Here is a 20140-nt window from a genome sequence, read left to right as displayed (position 1 = left end):
GATCCATCACAGTGAAAACCCTGTCACTTTTACTTCTTGTCAAAAATGTGTCATTGCTGCAAAGATATGTTTGGTGCATTGAAGTGCTCCTGAGGATTAAGGCATCCCAGACTCTACAACCAGCTGCTACACAGCAACCTTTTTATTTCAGGCCATTGCCAAATCAGTATAATCCTTTTATAGTTTGTTGATTGCTTGTCTCCTGTCCTTAAAGCCAGTACTGTGCAGTTAAAGTTTAGTTTTTTCTACAAAAATAAGTAGATGAATTCAAAATTAGTTGTCTTTCGTCATTTTAGGTTCTGTTTATGACCACATTCTGTGGCACATCTTAGCACTGAATAATTAGTAGGGTTCTTAGAGCTTTAAGTTAATTTGTTTCATACAACATGTCAGAGTTTGTACTCATATCTTTTCTACACATTGCTTGGAAAATGCTGTTCTTCTCACTTTCCTAACATACATTTTAAGACTGCACTGTGAAACCAGAAAATGTGAGTGTGTTTGTACTGGGCAAGCGTGCTGTTTTACAGCAAATTAATGGCTTTGCTTTTGCGTTTATACACAATTGAAAATGGGAAGCAGCCCAACCCAGCAATATATACTTTATTTGGCCTCTTGTATTACTGGAGTTGTATAGACAAGTGCTTTTGTGCTTATTTTAGTTTGGAACGATTCTTCAAAAAAAAGTCTTTGGATCAGCTTTAGAGCCATTAGGAATATTATGGTCAAAATAGATTAACATGTAGGATATAGTACAGGAGCTGCAGCAGCAGGAGGAGTCATGGGAGGGTACAGGAACAAAGACCATGAGATAAATCGTAAGAATCTTGGTAATGCTCATATATACAATCATATGACACTCACATACAGGCAGATATGCATCAATCTTGCATCTAAAACTCCACCACATCAGACGTCTAACACACCCTGCTTTTTTATAATATGAATAGTGGCACACAGTACACCTCCTTCAAAACATCACTCAGCCAGCCTTCGAACCCTGCATTATGGGCGTCCATTTGGAGGCCACAGTATGTCAATGCCACCCCTGTGGGTGCACACTGCATGCTGTTCCGGGACAGTTCTCAACAACTCACGTACAGGGTGGGAGGGAGACACAGACACGTATGAAAAGGAGCTCTGTGAATAAGCTCTGACTCCTACTGCCCACAGAGCAAACCAGGAAATGTGAAAAAAAAGATTCTAGTCAGTGCTGGCTAAAAAGAGCAAACCTCTGCTCTATATTGGTTACATGTTTGCTGCATTATAATGGGATTCAGTGTGTAAAAATGTTACACATCATACATGCTGTATTTGTCACGTGGCCCAGCATCCAATGTGCGTGGTCTCACAAAGAGAAACTCTTAGGTGAGAGAAAGGCTGATGTTTGATATTTGCATATCTACATACATCTAGAGTATATGCATAATAGCCATGCTGTAAATTTTCTTCTTCATTTGAAATTGTCAAAATACTATCCAGTTAACTGTCAAATTTATTGATATGTGATATTGTCTATGATTTTGATCTTCACACATTCCTACCAAGTCTATTGATACTTTATCATCGGATCTGTTTAAAGCTTAATGATTTCAGTGTCTGAGATTAAATTTGTGTCAGTGTTTGTGTTGCAGCCAGTACTGACTCAAACAGTTAACAGTTTGTGACTGGAGAATTGCGCAGCTATTGTTTGCTGCTGATGTGAAAGCTTAAGCCTAGTTTCTGGTTGTCAGGATTCTGCCAGTGCAGGAGTCATGATAGATGACTCTGTTACTGACCTATCAAAAGGTTTGTTGCTTTTATAACTGAACTACACACACACACACACACACACACACACACACACACACATACAGAGAGAGAGAGAGAGAGAGCTAGTTGAGGCCACCCACTGTCACCTCACAGCAGTCCCTCTATCTTCCCATTCAGCAGGGTGATTCCCTGCTTTCTTCACCCAGTCAACAGCTGCCATTTGTCCACCTAAGCTAATTGTTCCATGACCTTCAATAAACATTTCTTCTGCACCCAACTATACCAGATCAGTATCAGAACAGACTATACTCTCAGCATGAACCTCTAACTTTCACCTTGACACCTGTAATAAGGATGGTGTGACAGAGGGTGTACAGTATATTTACTGCTGAATATGTCTGTTGTCTGTTTTTTAACAGCCGAAGCCTCACATACCAAGGTCATGCAACTCTCCTTACTCTACATTTTCGTCCTGAGGGCTCACTGGAGTTCTGCCCGGCCAGGTGGTGCAAACGTACAGCTTTAGATCCAGTTCTTTCATGATTGGCTTAAAACACAGCTGTGCAGTGTGTGTGAGATAAATTGTGATATTAATGGAGGGAAATTGGTGTAGCAGTCAAACTGTCCATGAGGCTATAATGCAGAGTTATTGTGCTGTGCTCCACAGCAATTTTGCAAACGTTCATCTTCACATAAACAAACTTTTTATGTCATGGCTGTTATGTAAGAGAACTTTTATTGTGGCTGGCTGAGGTTTATGAGCACAAAGTGGAAGTTCTTTTGACAAGACTGAATGGCCAAAAGTTAATATTTGTCCTGTTTTCTGAGACAAACTTACCTGAGATCATGATGCCAACGATTATTATTCCACAATGTGGCACACTGTGCCTCATATAGCATCAGTAAAACAGTAATTATCAAGCCCTCTCACATAGGAGCATCACAGTAGCCTTCGAAGTGATACTTTTATCAGCTGAAGCCATCACTTTAGATGCCGCTCAGCTACAATGTGCTCAGACAGAAAGACATTCCTGACTTTCTGAGATGGTTAAATGGCTTGTTGCATGTCTGGCTGCAAGGCTGCTGCTTCCTTTCTCTCATGTGCTGTAGTATCGGGCTGCTTCCCATTATGAACACCTGTAACCCAGGCCAGGCTGAGACATTTTTTTTATCTGAATGGCTGAGACAGACCTGTGGGTTTCACTCAGTGTGAACAAGAGAAACCTTGGAGAAGCTTTTCCATGTAGAAACTACATTAATCTGATTGTTAAATAATAATTTTGGAGCAGTGCCATCACAATTTGTAAATCATACATTGACTTGCATTTAAGAAATGATTCATATGTTTTTAACATTTGCTCTTTCTGGCGATTAAAGACACCTGCAGCCATAAAAATTTGGCATGGTGTAATACTTAAGAAAGTATTAGATCATAACAAAGCATTTGGAAGAGATTTATGAAATAAGAGAAAACACCATGTGAACCAAAACCAGTTATAGTTACAGCTTGCAGTACAGTAAATGACTGTTATAAATGATGTGTAACTCATAAATGGAAGTGGTTCTGTAAATTAAGTATGACAGTGAAAATACATGGTTGTCACTGGCAGGGCAGGGTGCAGTGTATGACAAGGAAGAGTCATTTTGAATGGCAAAAATAGGCTACATCCCCCAAAAAACCCCAAAGCCTTGGCACAGAAACCTTCAAACAAATGAAGTCCTGGCTTTCCACAGATTACCCCAAATTTCCCAAAACTGGGTTAGGCTTCTAATAAAAGCTTTTCAGTCCCAGTGTGACTAAACTTGCCAACTGATACAATATTATAAAGTGGATTTATTCTCATGAAATACCGTGGCAGCCAAAAATAATGTTAGTGAAGTGAGGGGACTTTTTCTTGCTTGTAGAGGACTAGAGTGAGTGTGAAGAAAGAGCTCTTTATACTCTCCTGTGTGTATGTGTAAACAGTGACAGACAGTGGCTGGTCGCTGGCTCGAGTGTGCCTGTGAAAAGTGCTTGTGTTTCGATACCATGTCAGGTAAAATTCGTGGCAGGGAGGCGAACTCTTCTCATTTTAACATTTCTGTGATAAACGTGTAACAGATTTTGAATCCAGGTCTCTGTGGGATTTTTTTTTTTGTTAAAATGTCCCCTCTACTGGGTCTTTGCCAAATGGCTTCTCTGTCAACAAGTATTTTTAATAGCTATAGAATCCTGACCTATGATTTATGGTTTTAAGGAATTACCAAACAGTAACAGCTGGGTAACTTTAATTTTCTTGAATTTTTGTTCTACTAGTTTTGACTATTTCTAGCAAGTCAGGGGTGATATAACTATATTGAGTCCACCTTCTGTACACAACACAGCATACTTTCCTAATATGTCTCTTGTACTCATCTGACCCACTATTCAGCCTCTTATTAGGACCTGACCTGTTCATATGGACAGCACAGGAGAACTGTCAAAACACTGAGGCATTAAACTCCTCTTAATCTGTTTTAGCATTTGTGCTCACAGCTGTTTCTCCTCATTTTTCACTCATTAAGAAAATGGTTTGAAGAGGAGCTAGATCCATAAATTGACCTGACCAATAATGTTAGCTCGTTGTAGATATATTGGTTTATGTTGGTATATGACAGCTGACAAAAATACAGAAATGCCAAAGATGTTTGAAACAGTGTCACCATTCTATAGTTTATCCACCTAGTGACAGTTTGCACTATCAGCTTGCTAATCTTGGTTAGCTCATGTAGTGCAACATTAGCTCTAGCTAGCTGAAGTAAGCAAAACTATAACTTAAGACAAAAGTTTGAAACTAGCTCACATTAGCATGCTTTCATAGATACTTACAGTCTAACTCAGGAACTCTGAAGGGAAGAAAGTATAAGTATAAGTGTATGAAAGAAGCTAGATAGTTAGCTACTGCTACTTACATTTACCTACATTGTCTCAATTTGCTTGCCTGACACACGGGAGCATACTTGAAGATGCAAGCCACTGATAGGACATTCAACTGATGTCAGGGTTAGGAAATTGTAGGCTATTGTCCATTTTAGGGGTGTGTGAAATTTTATTACAAGATTCTTCCAGGCATGAATATGGGAAATATATTATAATATTTACGATTATATGTAAGAGGGATATATAAATATTTCAACCCCCTGTATGACCTCTTTTGGGGGGGAGGTCTTAATCAAGGGGGTCAGAACCCCCAGTCTCCCTGTAATTCAAACCTTGGACTAGACTGCATGGCAAAAGAGATTATTCATCACTTGTCTGGCAGCAGTTAGTTGGCTTGGTTATCTGTTGGTTTTAGGGCCATCTCATTAGTGGAGACAGTAACAATTTTGGACAAAGGCTGGTTGTTATTATAGTCACAGCTGATAACAATTACATGCACATGCTGGCAGTAATCATGGGAGAATATTTGAGACAGACTATATCCTTTAGACACAGATTTTTACATTTTTTTATAATTAGAAAATGTTAATGACCACAGATCATCTCCAATTAGCTGTTCAAACCTAGTTGTCAAAAAGCCTCATTTCTGAAACATAAAATACAAAGTATTTTCTTGTAGTGACTCAAACACATTCACTCTGCAGTACACTGCTGTGACAACTATCATTTTGCATGCTCACTTACTGAAGCAGAAACTTTAACTACAGGTAAAAGTAACACAGCTGTAGCTGTCGCTATTACTACTGAAAATACTGCACTTACAAACTCAGCTGACTTGGGAGAATCGTCTGTGACTTTACACCTAACAGATTACATACTTGAAAACTGACTTACACTGTTCATTATAGTTGTCTACAGCTGGTGACAATGCACCTCTAACAGAGGAGTTGTGGTCTATTCAGTTGCGAGTGTACTGGCAGCATTACTTGAATGAAGGGGGGATGTGCTTCCCCATTGTCCAGATTTCCCCCATCTGACAGGAAATCAAAACAGCAAACTTCAAATCACATGTGCCTTACTGTTCCTGAGGCTACCATCTGCTGCTGCGCAGCATCTTTCAATCTCATTCATTACTGACAGCCTTCACATTACTAATATCTCCTTTGAGGTGCACACTTGACAGTCTAAAGTAAAATTATTTTATGAACTCGAAAACTCAAGAAAAGTAAAAAAAAGTCAAGGAACATTATGCACTTCTTAATTCTTTAATTGGAATAATTTCCACTGAATTAAAAATGCACAAGAATCCACAAGAACCCACTGAAGACCCTGGTGCCCACTTTGGGGACGACTGCCCATGCTTTCTGAACCACGAAACCTTCTCTACCCAGACGCCCATTCATCCCAGAGAAATAGCTTTTTTTTCTGCCGCTAGGCATCCAGGTGGAGCATCTGATACAGTATGGCTGGGAAAAGGCTGAGTCTGGCTGGCTGGGAAAGACAAGCTGGCTGACAGACACAGACTGGTCAGGATCCATGCTTTCACTGCAGTGAGCCAAGAGATACAAGGAGCTGACTGTCCTCTGGAATGACCCCTGCCTCTAAAAGGTCATTAGATGAGGAGCCTTGGAATCCTTCATCCCCCTGCAATCACTACCTACGGTTGTCCAAAAGTGTGTTTTGGTTAACTTGTCTTTTGTGTCTTGTTTTCGGATATTCACACTGGGAGAGAACAGGTGGAGTTATCTCACAATGATGGCAGATAACTCCATGTGTTCTCAGTGACCCTATAGACCTACTCAACTATAAGGAAACTCATATTTATTTGGCATTTGAATGAGAAATTAATTTAAAACTAGGTGTAGTCAAGTTAAAATGAATAATAGAATTTACAAATAAAATAAAATGTCTTTGTGGTTATTGTATGGCATAAACATTTTTATAGATTTTTGATTGTTCTCCAGTGCATTAAGTGCGTAAATGGGTGACCACCACAAGTCACCAGAACAACTTCAATTCACCAGGACATAGAGTGTATTGGATAATCAACCAGAAGGATGAAACCCCTTCCTCCAAAGATATTCCTTCGGCTGGTATTTTGATGATGATTGTGGAGAGGGCTGTCCAAAATCTTCCATAGGTGTTTAACTAGGTTGCGATCTGGTGAAAGTGAAGTTCACAGCATATGGCCTTGTGTAATAAACACCCCACCCTGCAAGATCAAACTTCTCTTTTCTCTGTTCTTTCCTATTTCTATTTGATTTAAATGTAGCCTACCTAACGTGCATTGATTGTTTGGAATAGTGACAGATAATAAGAATTTATACAATCCACTAAACTCAAACTGGATTACACCAGACCCAGTCTTGGCACAGTGGTACAGAACTGAATGGTATAATTTTCCTTACACAACACCAATATCAAACCATTGAGGCTCAGCATTATCTTTTTCTCATTTTTGTGACTTGTGCATGTTTGTAGCCTACACGTGTATATCTGTGTGGTTATGATTTGCTCTGTTTGTGGCAAATCGTTGTCTGCTATGATTTTGAATTTGTTGAGGTTAAATGTTTTTTATGAACTAAATTAAATGGATGTCTTATTGTCACTAAGGACTCTTTCTAAGTATAAGCTGTACTAACAATTCCTGAAAATCATTTTGCTCACTGAAATAACCCCTTGCACCAACTCATGTGGTCTTAACAAAAGTGGAGTGCATAAGATTTTATCAATATTATAAAAACACCCTACGTGCACCATTCTGACATTTCATCATTCCCAGGTCGTGCCCAACTTTGCCCGTTTAATTTTTTCTCCTCTTTCCTCAGACGCACTCGGGAGAGTCTTGGGGGCGCATTACAAAACTAATGGGTGGACCCAAAGGAGAATTTCCAGCCCCGTGATTTGCTAATCGGGGGCTGGTTCCCTTGTCATTCCCCTGTAATCGTGGCTCTGGTTTGTGGAGTTTGCCCAGCCCTCCTGTCCGTGGACGCACCAAGTGTACCGACTGCACTCTGTGCCTTTTGGTTAAAGCCCGATTACCTTCACTGTGAAGGCTGGGCACTGGGAAGGAAGATCGGGGGCCTCGTTGTGGCTGAGAGAAGAGGCTAAAACTCCTCACATATGGCTTTTTTGTAGGACAGTTTCCATCGTCATTTGGGATTGTGGAAGGGACGTCATAAAAAATCACCTGAAGTCGCCCAAACGTTTTATTCACTTGTGGGCGCCCGACCATGGAGATGCAAAGGTGGTCCACAAGGTGGAAAACGAAAAGGTGGCTTATGGATTCCACTGTAACCGCATTCATCACTTTAATCCTGGTTCTACAGGCTGCTAATGTCAGAGCAGGTAAGAATATTAGGGACCAAACTTCTCTAATGAACTTTTTCTGGTCGAAAGGGGACGGAGCGGCGACCGGCTGGAAAACTCGGTAACTGATGATGGAGATTGGGGGATTAACTGATTTACCTGGACACAGCGTCATGTTTGCTTCATAGTCAATTATAAGTGTTTCCCCTGTAATTACATTAAGGCAAGAATTCTCCATATACCTGTATGATTGAGCCTCCAAACAAAAAACTTAGGTTCAGTAAAACTTCCCTGCTCACTACTGTGGTGAAGTGGACGGTAAAACCCTGTTCCAGAGGCAACTTAGACTGTACATGCTCTCAGGGGTAATTGCTTGAGGTGCACACATTTGGTCGGCCAAAACACTGTATTCATTAACACAGAGTTTTACCGCGGGCTACTTTGACGCATGAATGGAAAGCGTCCGCCCCGAAGATGAAACACTTCGGTTAATGAAATTCATCCTAAGCCGCTGGTATGTGCTTACTGAGATCAGGACGACAGAGCAGCCATCCCCGCTTTTTAAGATTCTGTTAGGCTGAGAAGAAGCTCTTTGTTTGAACTGTGGTCCGCTAGGTGGATGTGGACACGGTTAGCAGGGTGGATTTCTTCAGCCAGATGGTACTGGACATTTGACGCTGGACTTAAGCTGGTGTACATGTTACTTACCACGATGTGGCTCCTATTAATATGATGATCTGATGTTTTTGTCGGGCAGAAGGAATGTTGTGTGATATTGAGTTTAGCTGTAAATTATGTATATTTTAAATGTTGACCTGGACCACTCAGAAAAGAAGAAGTCTCTTCATAATCCTACACCTGAAGTGGAGGAGTGTCCATAGATAGATTGATAGGTAAATGCGCAATTGAAGGTTGCTAGGCAGCAGCTTTAGTCTGATAATAAATATGTAGCTGTGAAGTACATTTATGCAAAGGCCTAAGTGGATCTCTAAGCTGTCAGTGCAGAGCGCAAAGCCCCTCTGTGTCTACAGGGGGCTAAGTGGTCAGGCAGGTTCACCCTATCTCCACAGTGCCCTGGTCCACACTGAAGCCCAAAATGCCCCCCCACCCCCTTCCCCCACTCCTCCCTCCCTGGTGCCCATCTCTTCCTCTCAACTTTGAGCTCAGTTGTTTGGTCAACGGCAGGACAGCGCTGTGTTGTGTGAGTGGTGGGAATGCTTCCCCTCTAAGTAGTGAGCAGTTATTTGATGATGGTCCTTGTTGCACTTCCCTATGATTTCAGAGCCTTCAAAGAGCAGGCCTGCATATGGGCCTACCCTGCAGCCATAATAGCCACAAGTCACAGGGTTCAGGATTACACAGGCCTCACATCTCATCCTATAGACAAATCTGTAAGGAGTAATTGTTGCACACAAATACAGGTGGAGGTTTAGCAAAAATCTTTTATCTCTAGAATGATGTTTTTGCAGGATGGAAATTGAGCCTTGTTTTTCAAAAATAAGATTTGAGAAGAAGTTTGAGTTTATGCTGTGGGTTTCGTAAAGTTTTGGCACATGGTGTTTAGATGTCTCAAGCCTTTTAACCAAAGTTAAAGCAAGAAATCACAAATAAGTTGTTAATGGAATTTCAAAGCAGTTGCAGTTTATAGTTCACAAATAAATTTATTTACTTTTTCACTTTTTATTCATGTATCCACTTCACATTCCACTTTTTACAGTTGTTTGATGCCAGGTAGGATTGCAAGCTGCTCAGAAGATACCAGACTGGAATCATACTTCAGATTGAAAATCTCACCTTTCCAAGCTCATCAACTCCTGCATCTTTTTTAATCTTAATCACTGTGCTGCAGGCTCTGTGTTCCAGGGTCTCAGTCAGTTTCTTCTGAGCTCTTTATGGCAGTCGGGGCTGTTTCTGCAGGGTGCCCTCTCCATCTAGCAGTGTACAGACACGTTTTCTCAGCCCCCGGGGCGCAGGCTCAGATGTGCATTCCAGCAGACAAAGCTAGCATTTTCTCCTCTTCCTAATATGCTCAACCAGGAACATCAGTTAATCAGCTGCGTGCCGGACCTTTGACTGCTGAAACTGTCACATATTTATAGTCACTGTTGGATCATTTGGAGATAAAGCTTTTCTGCTTCCATACAAAGCCACCACCTGTGTGACAGCAAAATTGTGCCTTAACTCCAAATTTAAACTCAAATTCAAACAAATTCTGAATGATAACAGTGGCTTTCAGGAGACCTCTTTTTCAATGACATGTTTGTATTTAGAGTTTTAAGCACTATGTGATGACATGCTCTGATATTCATGTGGAGGGAATACGGTAAAAACAGTAAATGAGAGTAAATACAAGGTTGGGGGTTGTGGGGGGAGGAGGGAGAGAAATGCTTTGAAAAACTGGGTAGGTCTCCATGAAGTTTCCTTGGAATGACACTAGTATAAAGCCGTCTTGTTTTAGCCGGCAGCATGGTGAAAGTTAAAAGAAGGAGTGGGGGGGGGGGGGGGGGGTATGGAGAGAGAGAGAGAGAGACATTCTGGCTGAAGATATTATTAGAGTCTCAGGGAGCTGCAGGTGAAAAGGTCCTCCTCCGTTTACTAGCCAAATTCACCTTTCTGTAAAGATGTAAAGGTGGATGATGACACAGCAGGAGGGAGTTCATGATATCAGTGCACTCATGTTTTACACACTATGTGATCAAGGATGAGCTGAGGATGTATTTTGGCCCCTGTCCTCAAAATGGTGTTGCGTTATCTCTTGGAACACACTGGCTACATCACCTACGAACATGACGGAGATGATATCAAATTATTTGATCTATGTTTTATGGTAATATGTCATACTGCTCCTCCTCTTTAATGCTCCTGCAATTTGCATAATGATATTTGGATGATCCAGTAACTGAGCGATAGAGGCGGTCTTGACTATGTTTAGGGTTAGGTAGAATTTTCTCTCTCCTCCAGACTTAGGAAGGTCCGTCCTTCCACGCCACCTGAGTTCTGCTGGTAACTATTTGTCCTGTTTGCATAGCCCTGAGGGCAAAGTCACACCAGCTCATCACATGAACTCTTTTAAAACCTGTGCACACTCATTTGGCCACCTTAATGGATTGGCCAGTATTGACGTTTTCTCAGCACCTCTGTGCGAGGGTCGTAGCCTGGCCAAATTGCCACATCTGGAACATATGAGTCCTGGAGTTTGAACTGAAAGCAGCGCTGCTGGATCTCACAATGAGGTCCTCAGTTCACTCTCCAAAGTAAGTAGCTGGTTCAGCCTCACAACCTACAAAAAACGCCAAGTTGACTTTACTCTTCTGACGGAGCAACACTTTGCTGATGTCTTTGTATAATTTTGCTTAATGGGAAAGAGTTGGGTGCTGGGTTGACAGTGAGGCACTCAATTATTCTGAGCTGAGTTGAAGCAGATCAGCTCTCTATGCCTTCATTATGAAATGCATTGGTCTGAGTAGTGTCACCAAACAGAAGTTTAATCATAATTGCTTCTCCCTGCCACAGCTGGAATGTTGACCAGAGAGCAACATCAGACATTTTTTAAGACACCTTGTATCAAAATGTTAAAGAAACTTTTAGACCTCTACATGCCAACCAAAACAGTGGCTTTAGGGCCACCAGAAAAGACTTGCTGATGCTTTCAGACACCTTGGCATGATTATTTACCCTACTAAACTAGATTAGTGATACTGAACAGTCTGCCATTGTGTTGCCTGTATTAGTCAGATGTTGGTATGCTCTGTGGAGCGGAGTGAGCACTGATTTTATTTTAATATATGACACTGAAATGTAACAGAGGCTCAGTATACTGCAGCACTTTAGTCTCTCCCCAGTCATCTTCACCAAGCTAAGGTTTTATACTGACATGGGTCTCTATGCACAGCATCAGGCCACACAGGCTCCTTTATGTAAAGTGCATCAGAATGAAGAGAATGGAAAACCCAGAGAGTCTCTGGTGAGCCTTATCAAGGTAAACCTATCCAGGTGTTACAGAACTAGATCTCTGTTGGCACATTGTTCATTATACTCTTTGTTTGGCCTTGATGGAGACATTTGCTGTCAGATGAGCCCGTAGAGCTTCAGCATGGCAGCACTTCCTGTCTTATCTTGTGGGGGAATATTGTTGTGTAAAATATTATTTAACGTCAAACTATGTTTGATGTGACTTCCGGTAAGAATAGGGTATATAGTATCAATGACACTGAGACAAATGTGTCCTAGTGTCATTTTGATGACACAGGGAAACAACAATCAGTACTGTGATGGTCATGATGAGGAAAGCTGGGTTTCCCTGTCCTCTCTGACCTGCAATGAAATCAGTGCAATCATGTAATGTTGAGAGAGAAAGGTACCACCACACTTGACCATCAGAATTTGAATAGAAACCGAATTTTGCCTATTAATGCAACATTTATTCATATTTAATTTAATAAGAATCATACAGTGGCTCTGTTGCTGCCTGTGTTTATTTACCAGAACAGAATGAGGATACATAAATGTATTTAAATGTTGAAAGCCTACCACATAATCAACTGAATGAACTGATGTGCTGATCATGGTGATGAACCAAGCATACCTTTATCCAAATGTTGCCTACAGAATGCAGTACCATGGCCTAACTGATGTTTTTTTTTTGCTTCCTGAACAGAAGAACCAGTGGATGTCCTAAAAGTATTAGAATTTCAAAATTACCCCGAAGGAGTGACGAAAACATCAGGATTTTGCACAAACCGAAGAGCATCAAAGCCGGACTCAGCTTACAGAGTTGCCAAGCAGGTCCAGATCAGTGCCCCCACCACGCAGTTATTCCCTGGTAAGCGCAACCCCTTAGCCTAACCTAATGACTGCTATGATTGTTTTCGTGAAAGACTGAGCAAAACATACAGAACAAAAATCCAGCCTATACACACAAGGAACATAACATGTTTCCATAGCTCCAAGCTGGATGTACAATGCTGTTGTATTCTTGTATTCTCACACAGAGAACTTAATCGAGTATTCTTTGTAATTTTCTACACTACACTAAGCAAGGTTAAAAAGAAGAGATATAAAAGTGTTTACGAAATGACTTTAAGTCTCATCATTAGAGTGTTATTTACATCAGTGATATGGTGTGGCATTACAGTTGCATTAAAGTGAAATGGTAATATAAATATTAAATATAAATATTATATAATAGTACAGCTTTAACTAGTCAGTCATGTTGGGGGGTTCTCTGTCACAATAACTCTATTCATTCACCTTGTCCACTCTTCCTTCTTTTCAGGAGGTGTTTTTCCTGAGGACTTCTCCATCCTGACCACAGTGCGCCCCAAGTCCGGCCTCCAGTCCTTCTTGCTGTCAATTTACAACGAGCAGGGGGTCCAGCAGCTGGGCGTGGAAGTGGGACGCTCACCTGTCTTCCTGTATGAGGATCAGACTGGTAAACCAGCCCCAGAGGACTACCCCCTGTTCCCTACTCTCAACCTTGCTGACGGAAAGTACGTCAAATCTCAGACGTGCACTCATGTAGTCACATACTCAAACACACCCACGCACCCTCAGAGTCACAGTTGAAGCTGATTGAGAAGGAAAGGCTGCTGTAACACGCAGGGAGGGGAGTGAAGTCCTGGTAGGTGACTGATGGTCTGTGTTTGAAATGCTATAGGCACACAAAGGATCATACTACACTTTAATGTCATAGTACTTAAAACTTGACCAGCCCATTCAGGCCATGCCTCTTCGTAGCACTGAATGACATGATAGAAAGTCACCCAGCACATTCATGTATGTACATGTATATATATATATATATATATATATGTATTGTATTGTAGGTGATACAGTTACTGCAAGACAGATGTTCTGTCAGTAGTCTTCTAATTTGATCATATATTTTGCGATCAGTGATTGGATTACTGGAGTTAAACAATCATTCTTATGAGAGGTGGAGTGACTAAGCTAAAACATTCAAACAAGCCAACATTTTCTGATTTCCACTGACTCGTTCCTCTTGATAAAAGCAACAAAACAACCCAGATCTTCCCATTGTTGCACCACAGGTGCTCATCACCGGATTATCCATCTCATCAGGGGTCCGTGGGCACAGAGACAGGTCAGAGACAGGGAGACACTGGATTATTGGGGCACAGCAGGGACTGCTATGGGCAACCTGACCTCATCCATGAACTCACTGCCTCTGTTATTTTAGAGAGGGAGGAAAGGAAGGAGGGGAAAGAGGCAGTCTTAAACTTGCTTTTTACCCCTTTGGATTACCTCACCCAACCAGAATCAGTGCTCCTATCCTTTTAGCATAAACCTGATTATCTGCTCCCAGGTTCAGAAATCCCTGCATTCTCACCCAGAGCTTCAGCTTAGCTGACATGAGCCTGTGTGCAGGGGCAGAGGGGAATAAATAAACAGATAGGCAGCTGGGAAAATGCATCATTTGAAATAGTATTCTACAGTGTTTTACAGTGTTATTAATTTTTTTTTCACTTGATTTGTTTTTTGAACTTTTAAAGGAAGTCATAACCCGGTCACAATATTTTTCTGCCCTTAAATGGGTTTAAGATGAGATCTAGTGTGTTCAGTTATCACGATAGAAGGAAGCTTGGTAAATCCTTCAAAAATATCATGTCAGCAATAAATCTGCTTTATGTGCAGGTTGTAACAAAGAGAAAGCATTTACAGTCCCAGCCAGCTTTGTGTTAGTCTTGTTGGCTGTTTTGTCCAGTTTGTAGTTTTTGTGACCCACTCTCTATAGGGCAATGTTCTCTGTAGAGGATTTTTAACACTTCTTGGTCTGGATGCTGTCCAGCTTTAGCTCCTTGTCTAAATCTTCAGTGACCACAGTTCAGGCTTCGTACAGTCTGCAATCCCTGTGGATGTGTTCATTGTTACTAAGAACCATACGCCAAGCTTGAAAAGACAGGCACAATGATGACATTGATGGAGTGAAAAAGAGCATTATCCCTTTCTTTAAAGGGAATGGGAGGATTTCAAGTGAGCTGTTACAGTGTTCGTCTGTTATTTAAGCTCTTTAAAATTTTTTTGAAAAGATCCTTCACACATTTTCCTTTTAAAATACAATGTTATTCTTCTACTTCTGATCATAATGCACTTCAAAAGTTTGATATATTTTTTAAACCCATTGAAGTTAGCATTTGCTTTTCCGCCATATAAAGTGACAAGTAATCCTTCCTGCTGTATCGCTAAGCCCACCGGGTGTTGCATGCTTATTTTCCTCTAAGCTTTGTTCACTGCCTGCCCTGGAATGTGTCTCTATGATAGAGCTGTGTTCAAAGGAACTGGGCATTTTTCCTCCTCTGATATCAGCATTTACCATTCAGTGAAATGAATATGATATCAGATATACTGTACATCTGTACCTCTGATACACGCCTCTCATACTGCCATCTTGAGCTACAGTGGTGCCAGGTCTCATCTTCCACCTCAGAACAATGTTTTGACTGTGTGTCTCCTGCTCTGGCAAGGCAGGCCTTCCTGGATCCTGACACACACTTTCCACAATGTTCACCATGTCTGTCATGCCGAGTAACCCAGAAGGAGGATTAAGTTTGGAGTTTAATGAGTGTAATCCCGTGTTAAACAGGGCCAAAGTGTGGGGGCAAGAATGTGGTCCACTGCTGCCTGGTATGCAATAGTCCATAAGTGCAGTGGCAAACGGTCCAGAGGCGAGGGAGGTGTCAGACTCACGTGTGACCCTGATTAATCCTTTGCATCTATGGGTGTTGTTGATTGAAATATATCATTCATAACTACGTCGCTCATGTCTCTCCAAGCATTTTCTTCTGTAATAAGCCCCGTCATGTGACAGAATCTTCTGAGTTTCTTTTACCGTGAAGTGTTTTGTCATGTATAAAAGGCGGATTATAATCCTATTAGAAGTGCTGATAAGGTTATGTTATGTTATGTTACTGTTACGTTATTAATTTTACTGACTTTTTATATGACATCAGGCTCTACTTTTAGTAATTATCCTACACCTGCAATGTAACCTGTACTTTGTTGTAAGTGTTATATTTCATTTAAATGCCTGAATTGCTGGAAACGATTTTAAATAGGATTAACTCTTCCAGCTCTGTGCCATTGTAGTAAAGTCCTTCTGATGCTCCACTGGATGAAAGGACAAACGTAATCTCTTAAACAGTCAAGGACTCCTCTTTGATTGCTCACCTCTCCTTGTTGTGTCCTTGACCAGGTGGCACCGTGTGGCTATCAGTGTGGAGAAGAAGACAGTCACTGTCATTGTAGACTGTAAGAAGAAGATCATCAAGCCTCTCCCCAGGAGTGACCATGCTTCCATCGACACCAATGGCATTACTGTGTTCGGCACCAGGATCCTGGATGAGGAGGTTTTCCAGGTAAAGTGTAAACTGTTTCTATGAGCAAGGATGAGCTGCATACATTGCTTTTGCCACATTTATCAGAACTGTAAGAACACTGTAGCAATGTTTAATTATGTGTGACTGAAGTTTTGCCCAACAAGTAGTGTTGTTGTGAATTGAACTCATTATATATTATGCAATTTTCTTTTAGTGACCCTTTGACACTTTGTATACATCTCTTCATTCAAAATAATGGTATTTACTGTGTGTCCAGATTCCCTCTCTGCCAAATGTTGCTTCAAGTGCTTTGAGTTAGGTGGTTTAAGTCCCATCAAGGCAGCCTCAGCCCCCAGTGATGCTGTCAAAAAGGAATGTGGAGATGATAGAAACCAGAAAAAATCTGGAGGTCTTCAATTCTTTAGATTTTATGAGGACCTTCACCTAAATATCAAACACAGATCTGAGAAATCTGAGGCCTTTTATTTTGCTTCTGCTGCTGTAGTGTAGTTCGGTGATGGTGCAGAACGAGTTTTCAGCTTGTTTTGGACCTCCTGCTTGACCACATGAGTAACTTGGTCAGTGTGCTGTTGAGAAGCTCAGATTATATGTAGATGTCAGACAGGCGCATAGTATGGTTTCAAAATCACAGTCAACATAGTTTGGAAGCAAGCACTAAATACAGAGAGAAAAATGACTTCAGAGGTGTTTTTTTCTATTATTTGCTCTTACTGTGTCGTTAAATTGTTAAAGATTGTTTGTAAAAATGACATAATAGTGTTGGAAACTGGGGCACATGGAAACCTGATACTATGATTTGGATGTGTAGAAATGTTTCTCACCTCAGCAGCTCATCCGCGCATCAGTTGAGGTCCAGCTACTTATCCATTGACCCAAACGGTCCCAGCAGACACTGACAGTGGATATACAGTGATATGATGGTGTCTAGAATAACTGGGATGTTATTCAAAGGCATCCTTACCTGGTGGCTGCACTTTGTGATATGTTGTGATTTGGACTTAACCACGTGTAAGCAGTTAAATTTGGCCACCTTTTGTACAATACAATTGCTGGTTTGTTTGAGTTTTTATTTTGGTAACTACTTAGACATCTCAGGTGCTGTGGTGAAGTTTCTCTTTACCTTATAATTAGAGCTTGGTGCCACAGGAGCCACTTTTTCTGGCCACTGATGGAGCTTCACATTATTGAGGTTTACCAAAAATATAACTGGCCTTGTGGAAATGTTCTTTTGGATTAACCGATGGTCTACAAGTGAAGTGGTTGAAGTGACCTAGCAATTAATCGATTTCTAACTTGATGAGGCAGCCATATTGTTTTGGATTGACTGAGAGACGATACATCTAGTGCACTGAGCTAGAGTTTTTCAATCCCTGCTTTTGGCTAAAAAGTTGTCAGCTTTTACTGTCTGGCTGTTACTATCAAGTGGAAAGTGCAATAGCAGTTATGCTGTATTTTTCCTTTTCATTTCAATAAATATTAGACTTGCTCATGGTAGAGCAGGTCAGTTGGATTGAGGTGCCACAGATGCCCAAACCATTTACTGTGACTCCAGCAGAGTCAGCAACCATGATAGAAGAGACCTTGTTTGACAAAGATAAAACTATACTACAGTCACCCACTAGTTCTTCTACATTGTATGTGGTCAACACTGAAGTGAATCTGCTTTTAAAAGTTATGGCATGTAAACAGTGTTTTTTGGAAACATTGTTAAACTTGTGCTTGTTTTTTAATAGATTTTATCATAAGGCAAGTGGCATTTGGCAATTATTGAGTTTTAGTAATTTCTGTTATATGTAGTTCATATGCTGAAGGGAAAGTCTAGAATTCTCACTGTGTCGCCAAATACAGTGACAATAAAACCAAAGTTTAGACCCAGACTGTTTCCCAATACCAAATAACTGAGAAAATTAATAAAAATTCAAGTCTGCATCTTTCAGCCTCAAAATTTCAATTCATAAGGGGGACCCTCCCTCTGGGATTTGGGGTATTTTACCACCTCCTCATTCAGCAAGGCACAGTTCATCCAGAGGTGGATGCTGGCATAGCATGTAAATAATGACAGACAATGGCTGAATTGTCACAACACTGATGGTCTGTGGCTGGAATTTAAGGTCACTGAGAGGCTGCATGGGGGCTGTGTTTGCTTGTGAGAGAGTGCTGGTTTGCTTACAGGCAGCAGGAATGACTCTTCATTATTCTGATGCCATGTGTGAATGACTGTCGCTGCTGCTGTTGTTTTGAAGGTATACTTTTTTGGGCATGCCTTGTCATTGCCAAGGGGACAGAGGGTCCTGAATGTTTGGGGCCATTTTGTGTGTGTGTGCAATAATTTTTTTATTTTATACTTTTCTCTTGCTTTATTTGCCCCGTCTGACTTAGTGCTAGACTATGGCTATTTGGATTATGACACAGGCAGGTGTTTACTGATGAAGTTGAGTTAAATACAAAGATGGATATTATCATCATATATCAGACCAGATGAAAGAAATATCTGTAAAATTAAGAAAGAAGCACTGATTTTGCTTTTTTTTTTTTTTTTAACCTCATACTATACTTCATCATACTATATCAGTATGATGTTACTTTTTTTTTTGTTCGATTGATTTTTAATTTTCACCATCAAGAAAATATTAAATCAGTTGGCAGGATGGATGTTGTCGATATCTGATTGTTGACTGAATGAGATTACTGTCTTTTCACTTAACAATGAAGATCCACCAACTCTTGTTTTTTAGCTGCAAAATTATAAACACATTTGCTTTCACATCTCCTGTCAGTTGTGATTATATTTCTGAGAGGACCTGAAACGAGCCCGTGTATGAAAGTCAGAGTTCGGCCAGTGGAAGTGCTGAAAATAGGAGCCATAAGTCAGCTAACAGGGTCGTCTCTGTGTGGTTTTTGGAACAGGTCTCCTGTCTGTTCTCTGTCCCTGCTCTCCTCAGAGATCCACAGGGACTGATGCATGCTGGGATATACAGGGGAAGGAAATACCTCGGCCTTGTGCATTCAAGCCTGTGGTTAGAATGAGAAAATAAATGTGTGCGTAAAGTCAGTTTTGCTGAGAGGTACATTATGCCCAGGAAATGTTGCACATGAGCAGGTTCTCTGTCAGACCTCCTCTTGTTATTTTGATTAGTCACTATATTTAATTTTATTGGAGTATGAATTATGTATAAGAAAAGTAGAGAAATGTAAGAAATATTGTAGATGGCGCTTGGTAGTGAGTATTAATTTACAGTTTTTATTCGCCGTCTGAACCACTTTGGTAGGTGAGCTTTTGATTTCTAAGAGAAGATTTAATAACAAGTTTAATAATAATAAAACATTACAACCCTTTGCTCCGTTATTCAAACTCTGACATTCGTTTTCACAAGTTGACCTGCATTTTTCATAAACGTCTATTCATGCCATACCTGCCCCAGGTTGGGGGGCGACCACCGTCGCAAAGGGATCTGGTTTAGATGAATGGGAGTCTTTCATTGCCCCGTCAGGCCTTCCTCATTTCCTCATCTCCTCCCCTCCCTGCATATCCCCTGCTCACCCCCCTCCTCCTCCCTCTCCACCCTCCCCATCCTGAGGCCTCCCTACCGTGCCAGAGCCATGAGAGTGTCTATTCATGCCTGGCTGACATTACCTGTCTGAATTGAGCACACATATACATACCTGCCCATTCCTTCTATTCCTGGGTAGAAAACACTCATCGGATCTCAGTTTGTCTCAGTTTGTCTCAGCTGAAGGACTCTGTGGTGCTGAGGTGTTGTATGTCATGTGGCAATATTGTGAGAAGATGCACCATTGGTTTTTGATGGAGTTTATTTAGCAG

At 41.0% G+C, this 20140-nt stretch overlaps 1 protein-coding gene across 2 annotated transcripts in view; it reads left to right on the top strand.

Moving 5' to 3' along the window:
* Window positions 1–7494: 7494 nt before the first annotated feature.
* Window positions 7495–20140, top strand: part of col11a1a (collagen, type XI, alpha 1a) — an 80175-nt gene continuing 67529 nt past the window's right edge. For both annotated transcript variants that reach the window (XM_056364763.1, XM_056364762.1), the window contains exons 1-4: window positions 7495–7999; window positions 12618–12782; window positions 13236–13449; window positions 16173–16335. In XM_056364763.1, coding sequence (XP_056220738.1) covers window positions 7885–7999; window positions 12618–12782; window positions 13236–13449; window positions 16173–16335 — 657 coding nt within the window. In that variant the 5' untranslated portion in view covers window positions 7495–7884. The remainder of the gene's footprint in view (window positions 8000–12617; window positions 12783–13235; window positions 13450–16172; window positions 16336–20140) is intronic.

This window comes from Seriola aureovittata, chromosome 20 (assembly GCF_021018895.1).
Source record: "Seriola aureovittata isolate HTS-2021-v1 ecotype China chromosome 20, ASM2101889v1, whole genome shotgun sequence".
NCBI lineage: Eukaryota > Metazoa > Chordata > Actinopteri > Carangiformes > Carangidae > Seriola > Seriola aureovittata.
Note: the sequence above shows the minus strand (reverse complement) of the source record. Positions and strands in the feature narration are given on the sequence as shown.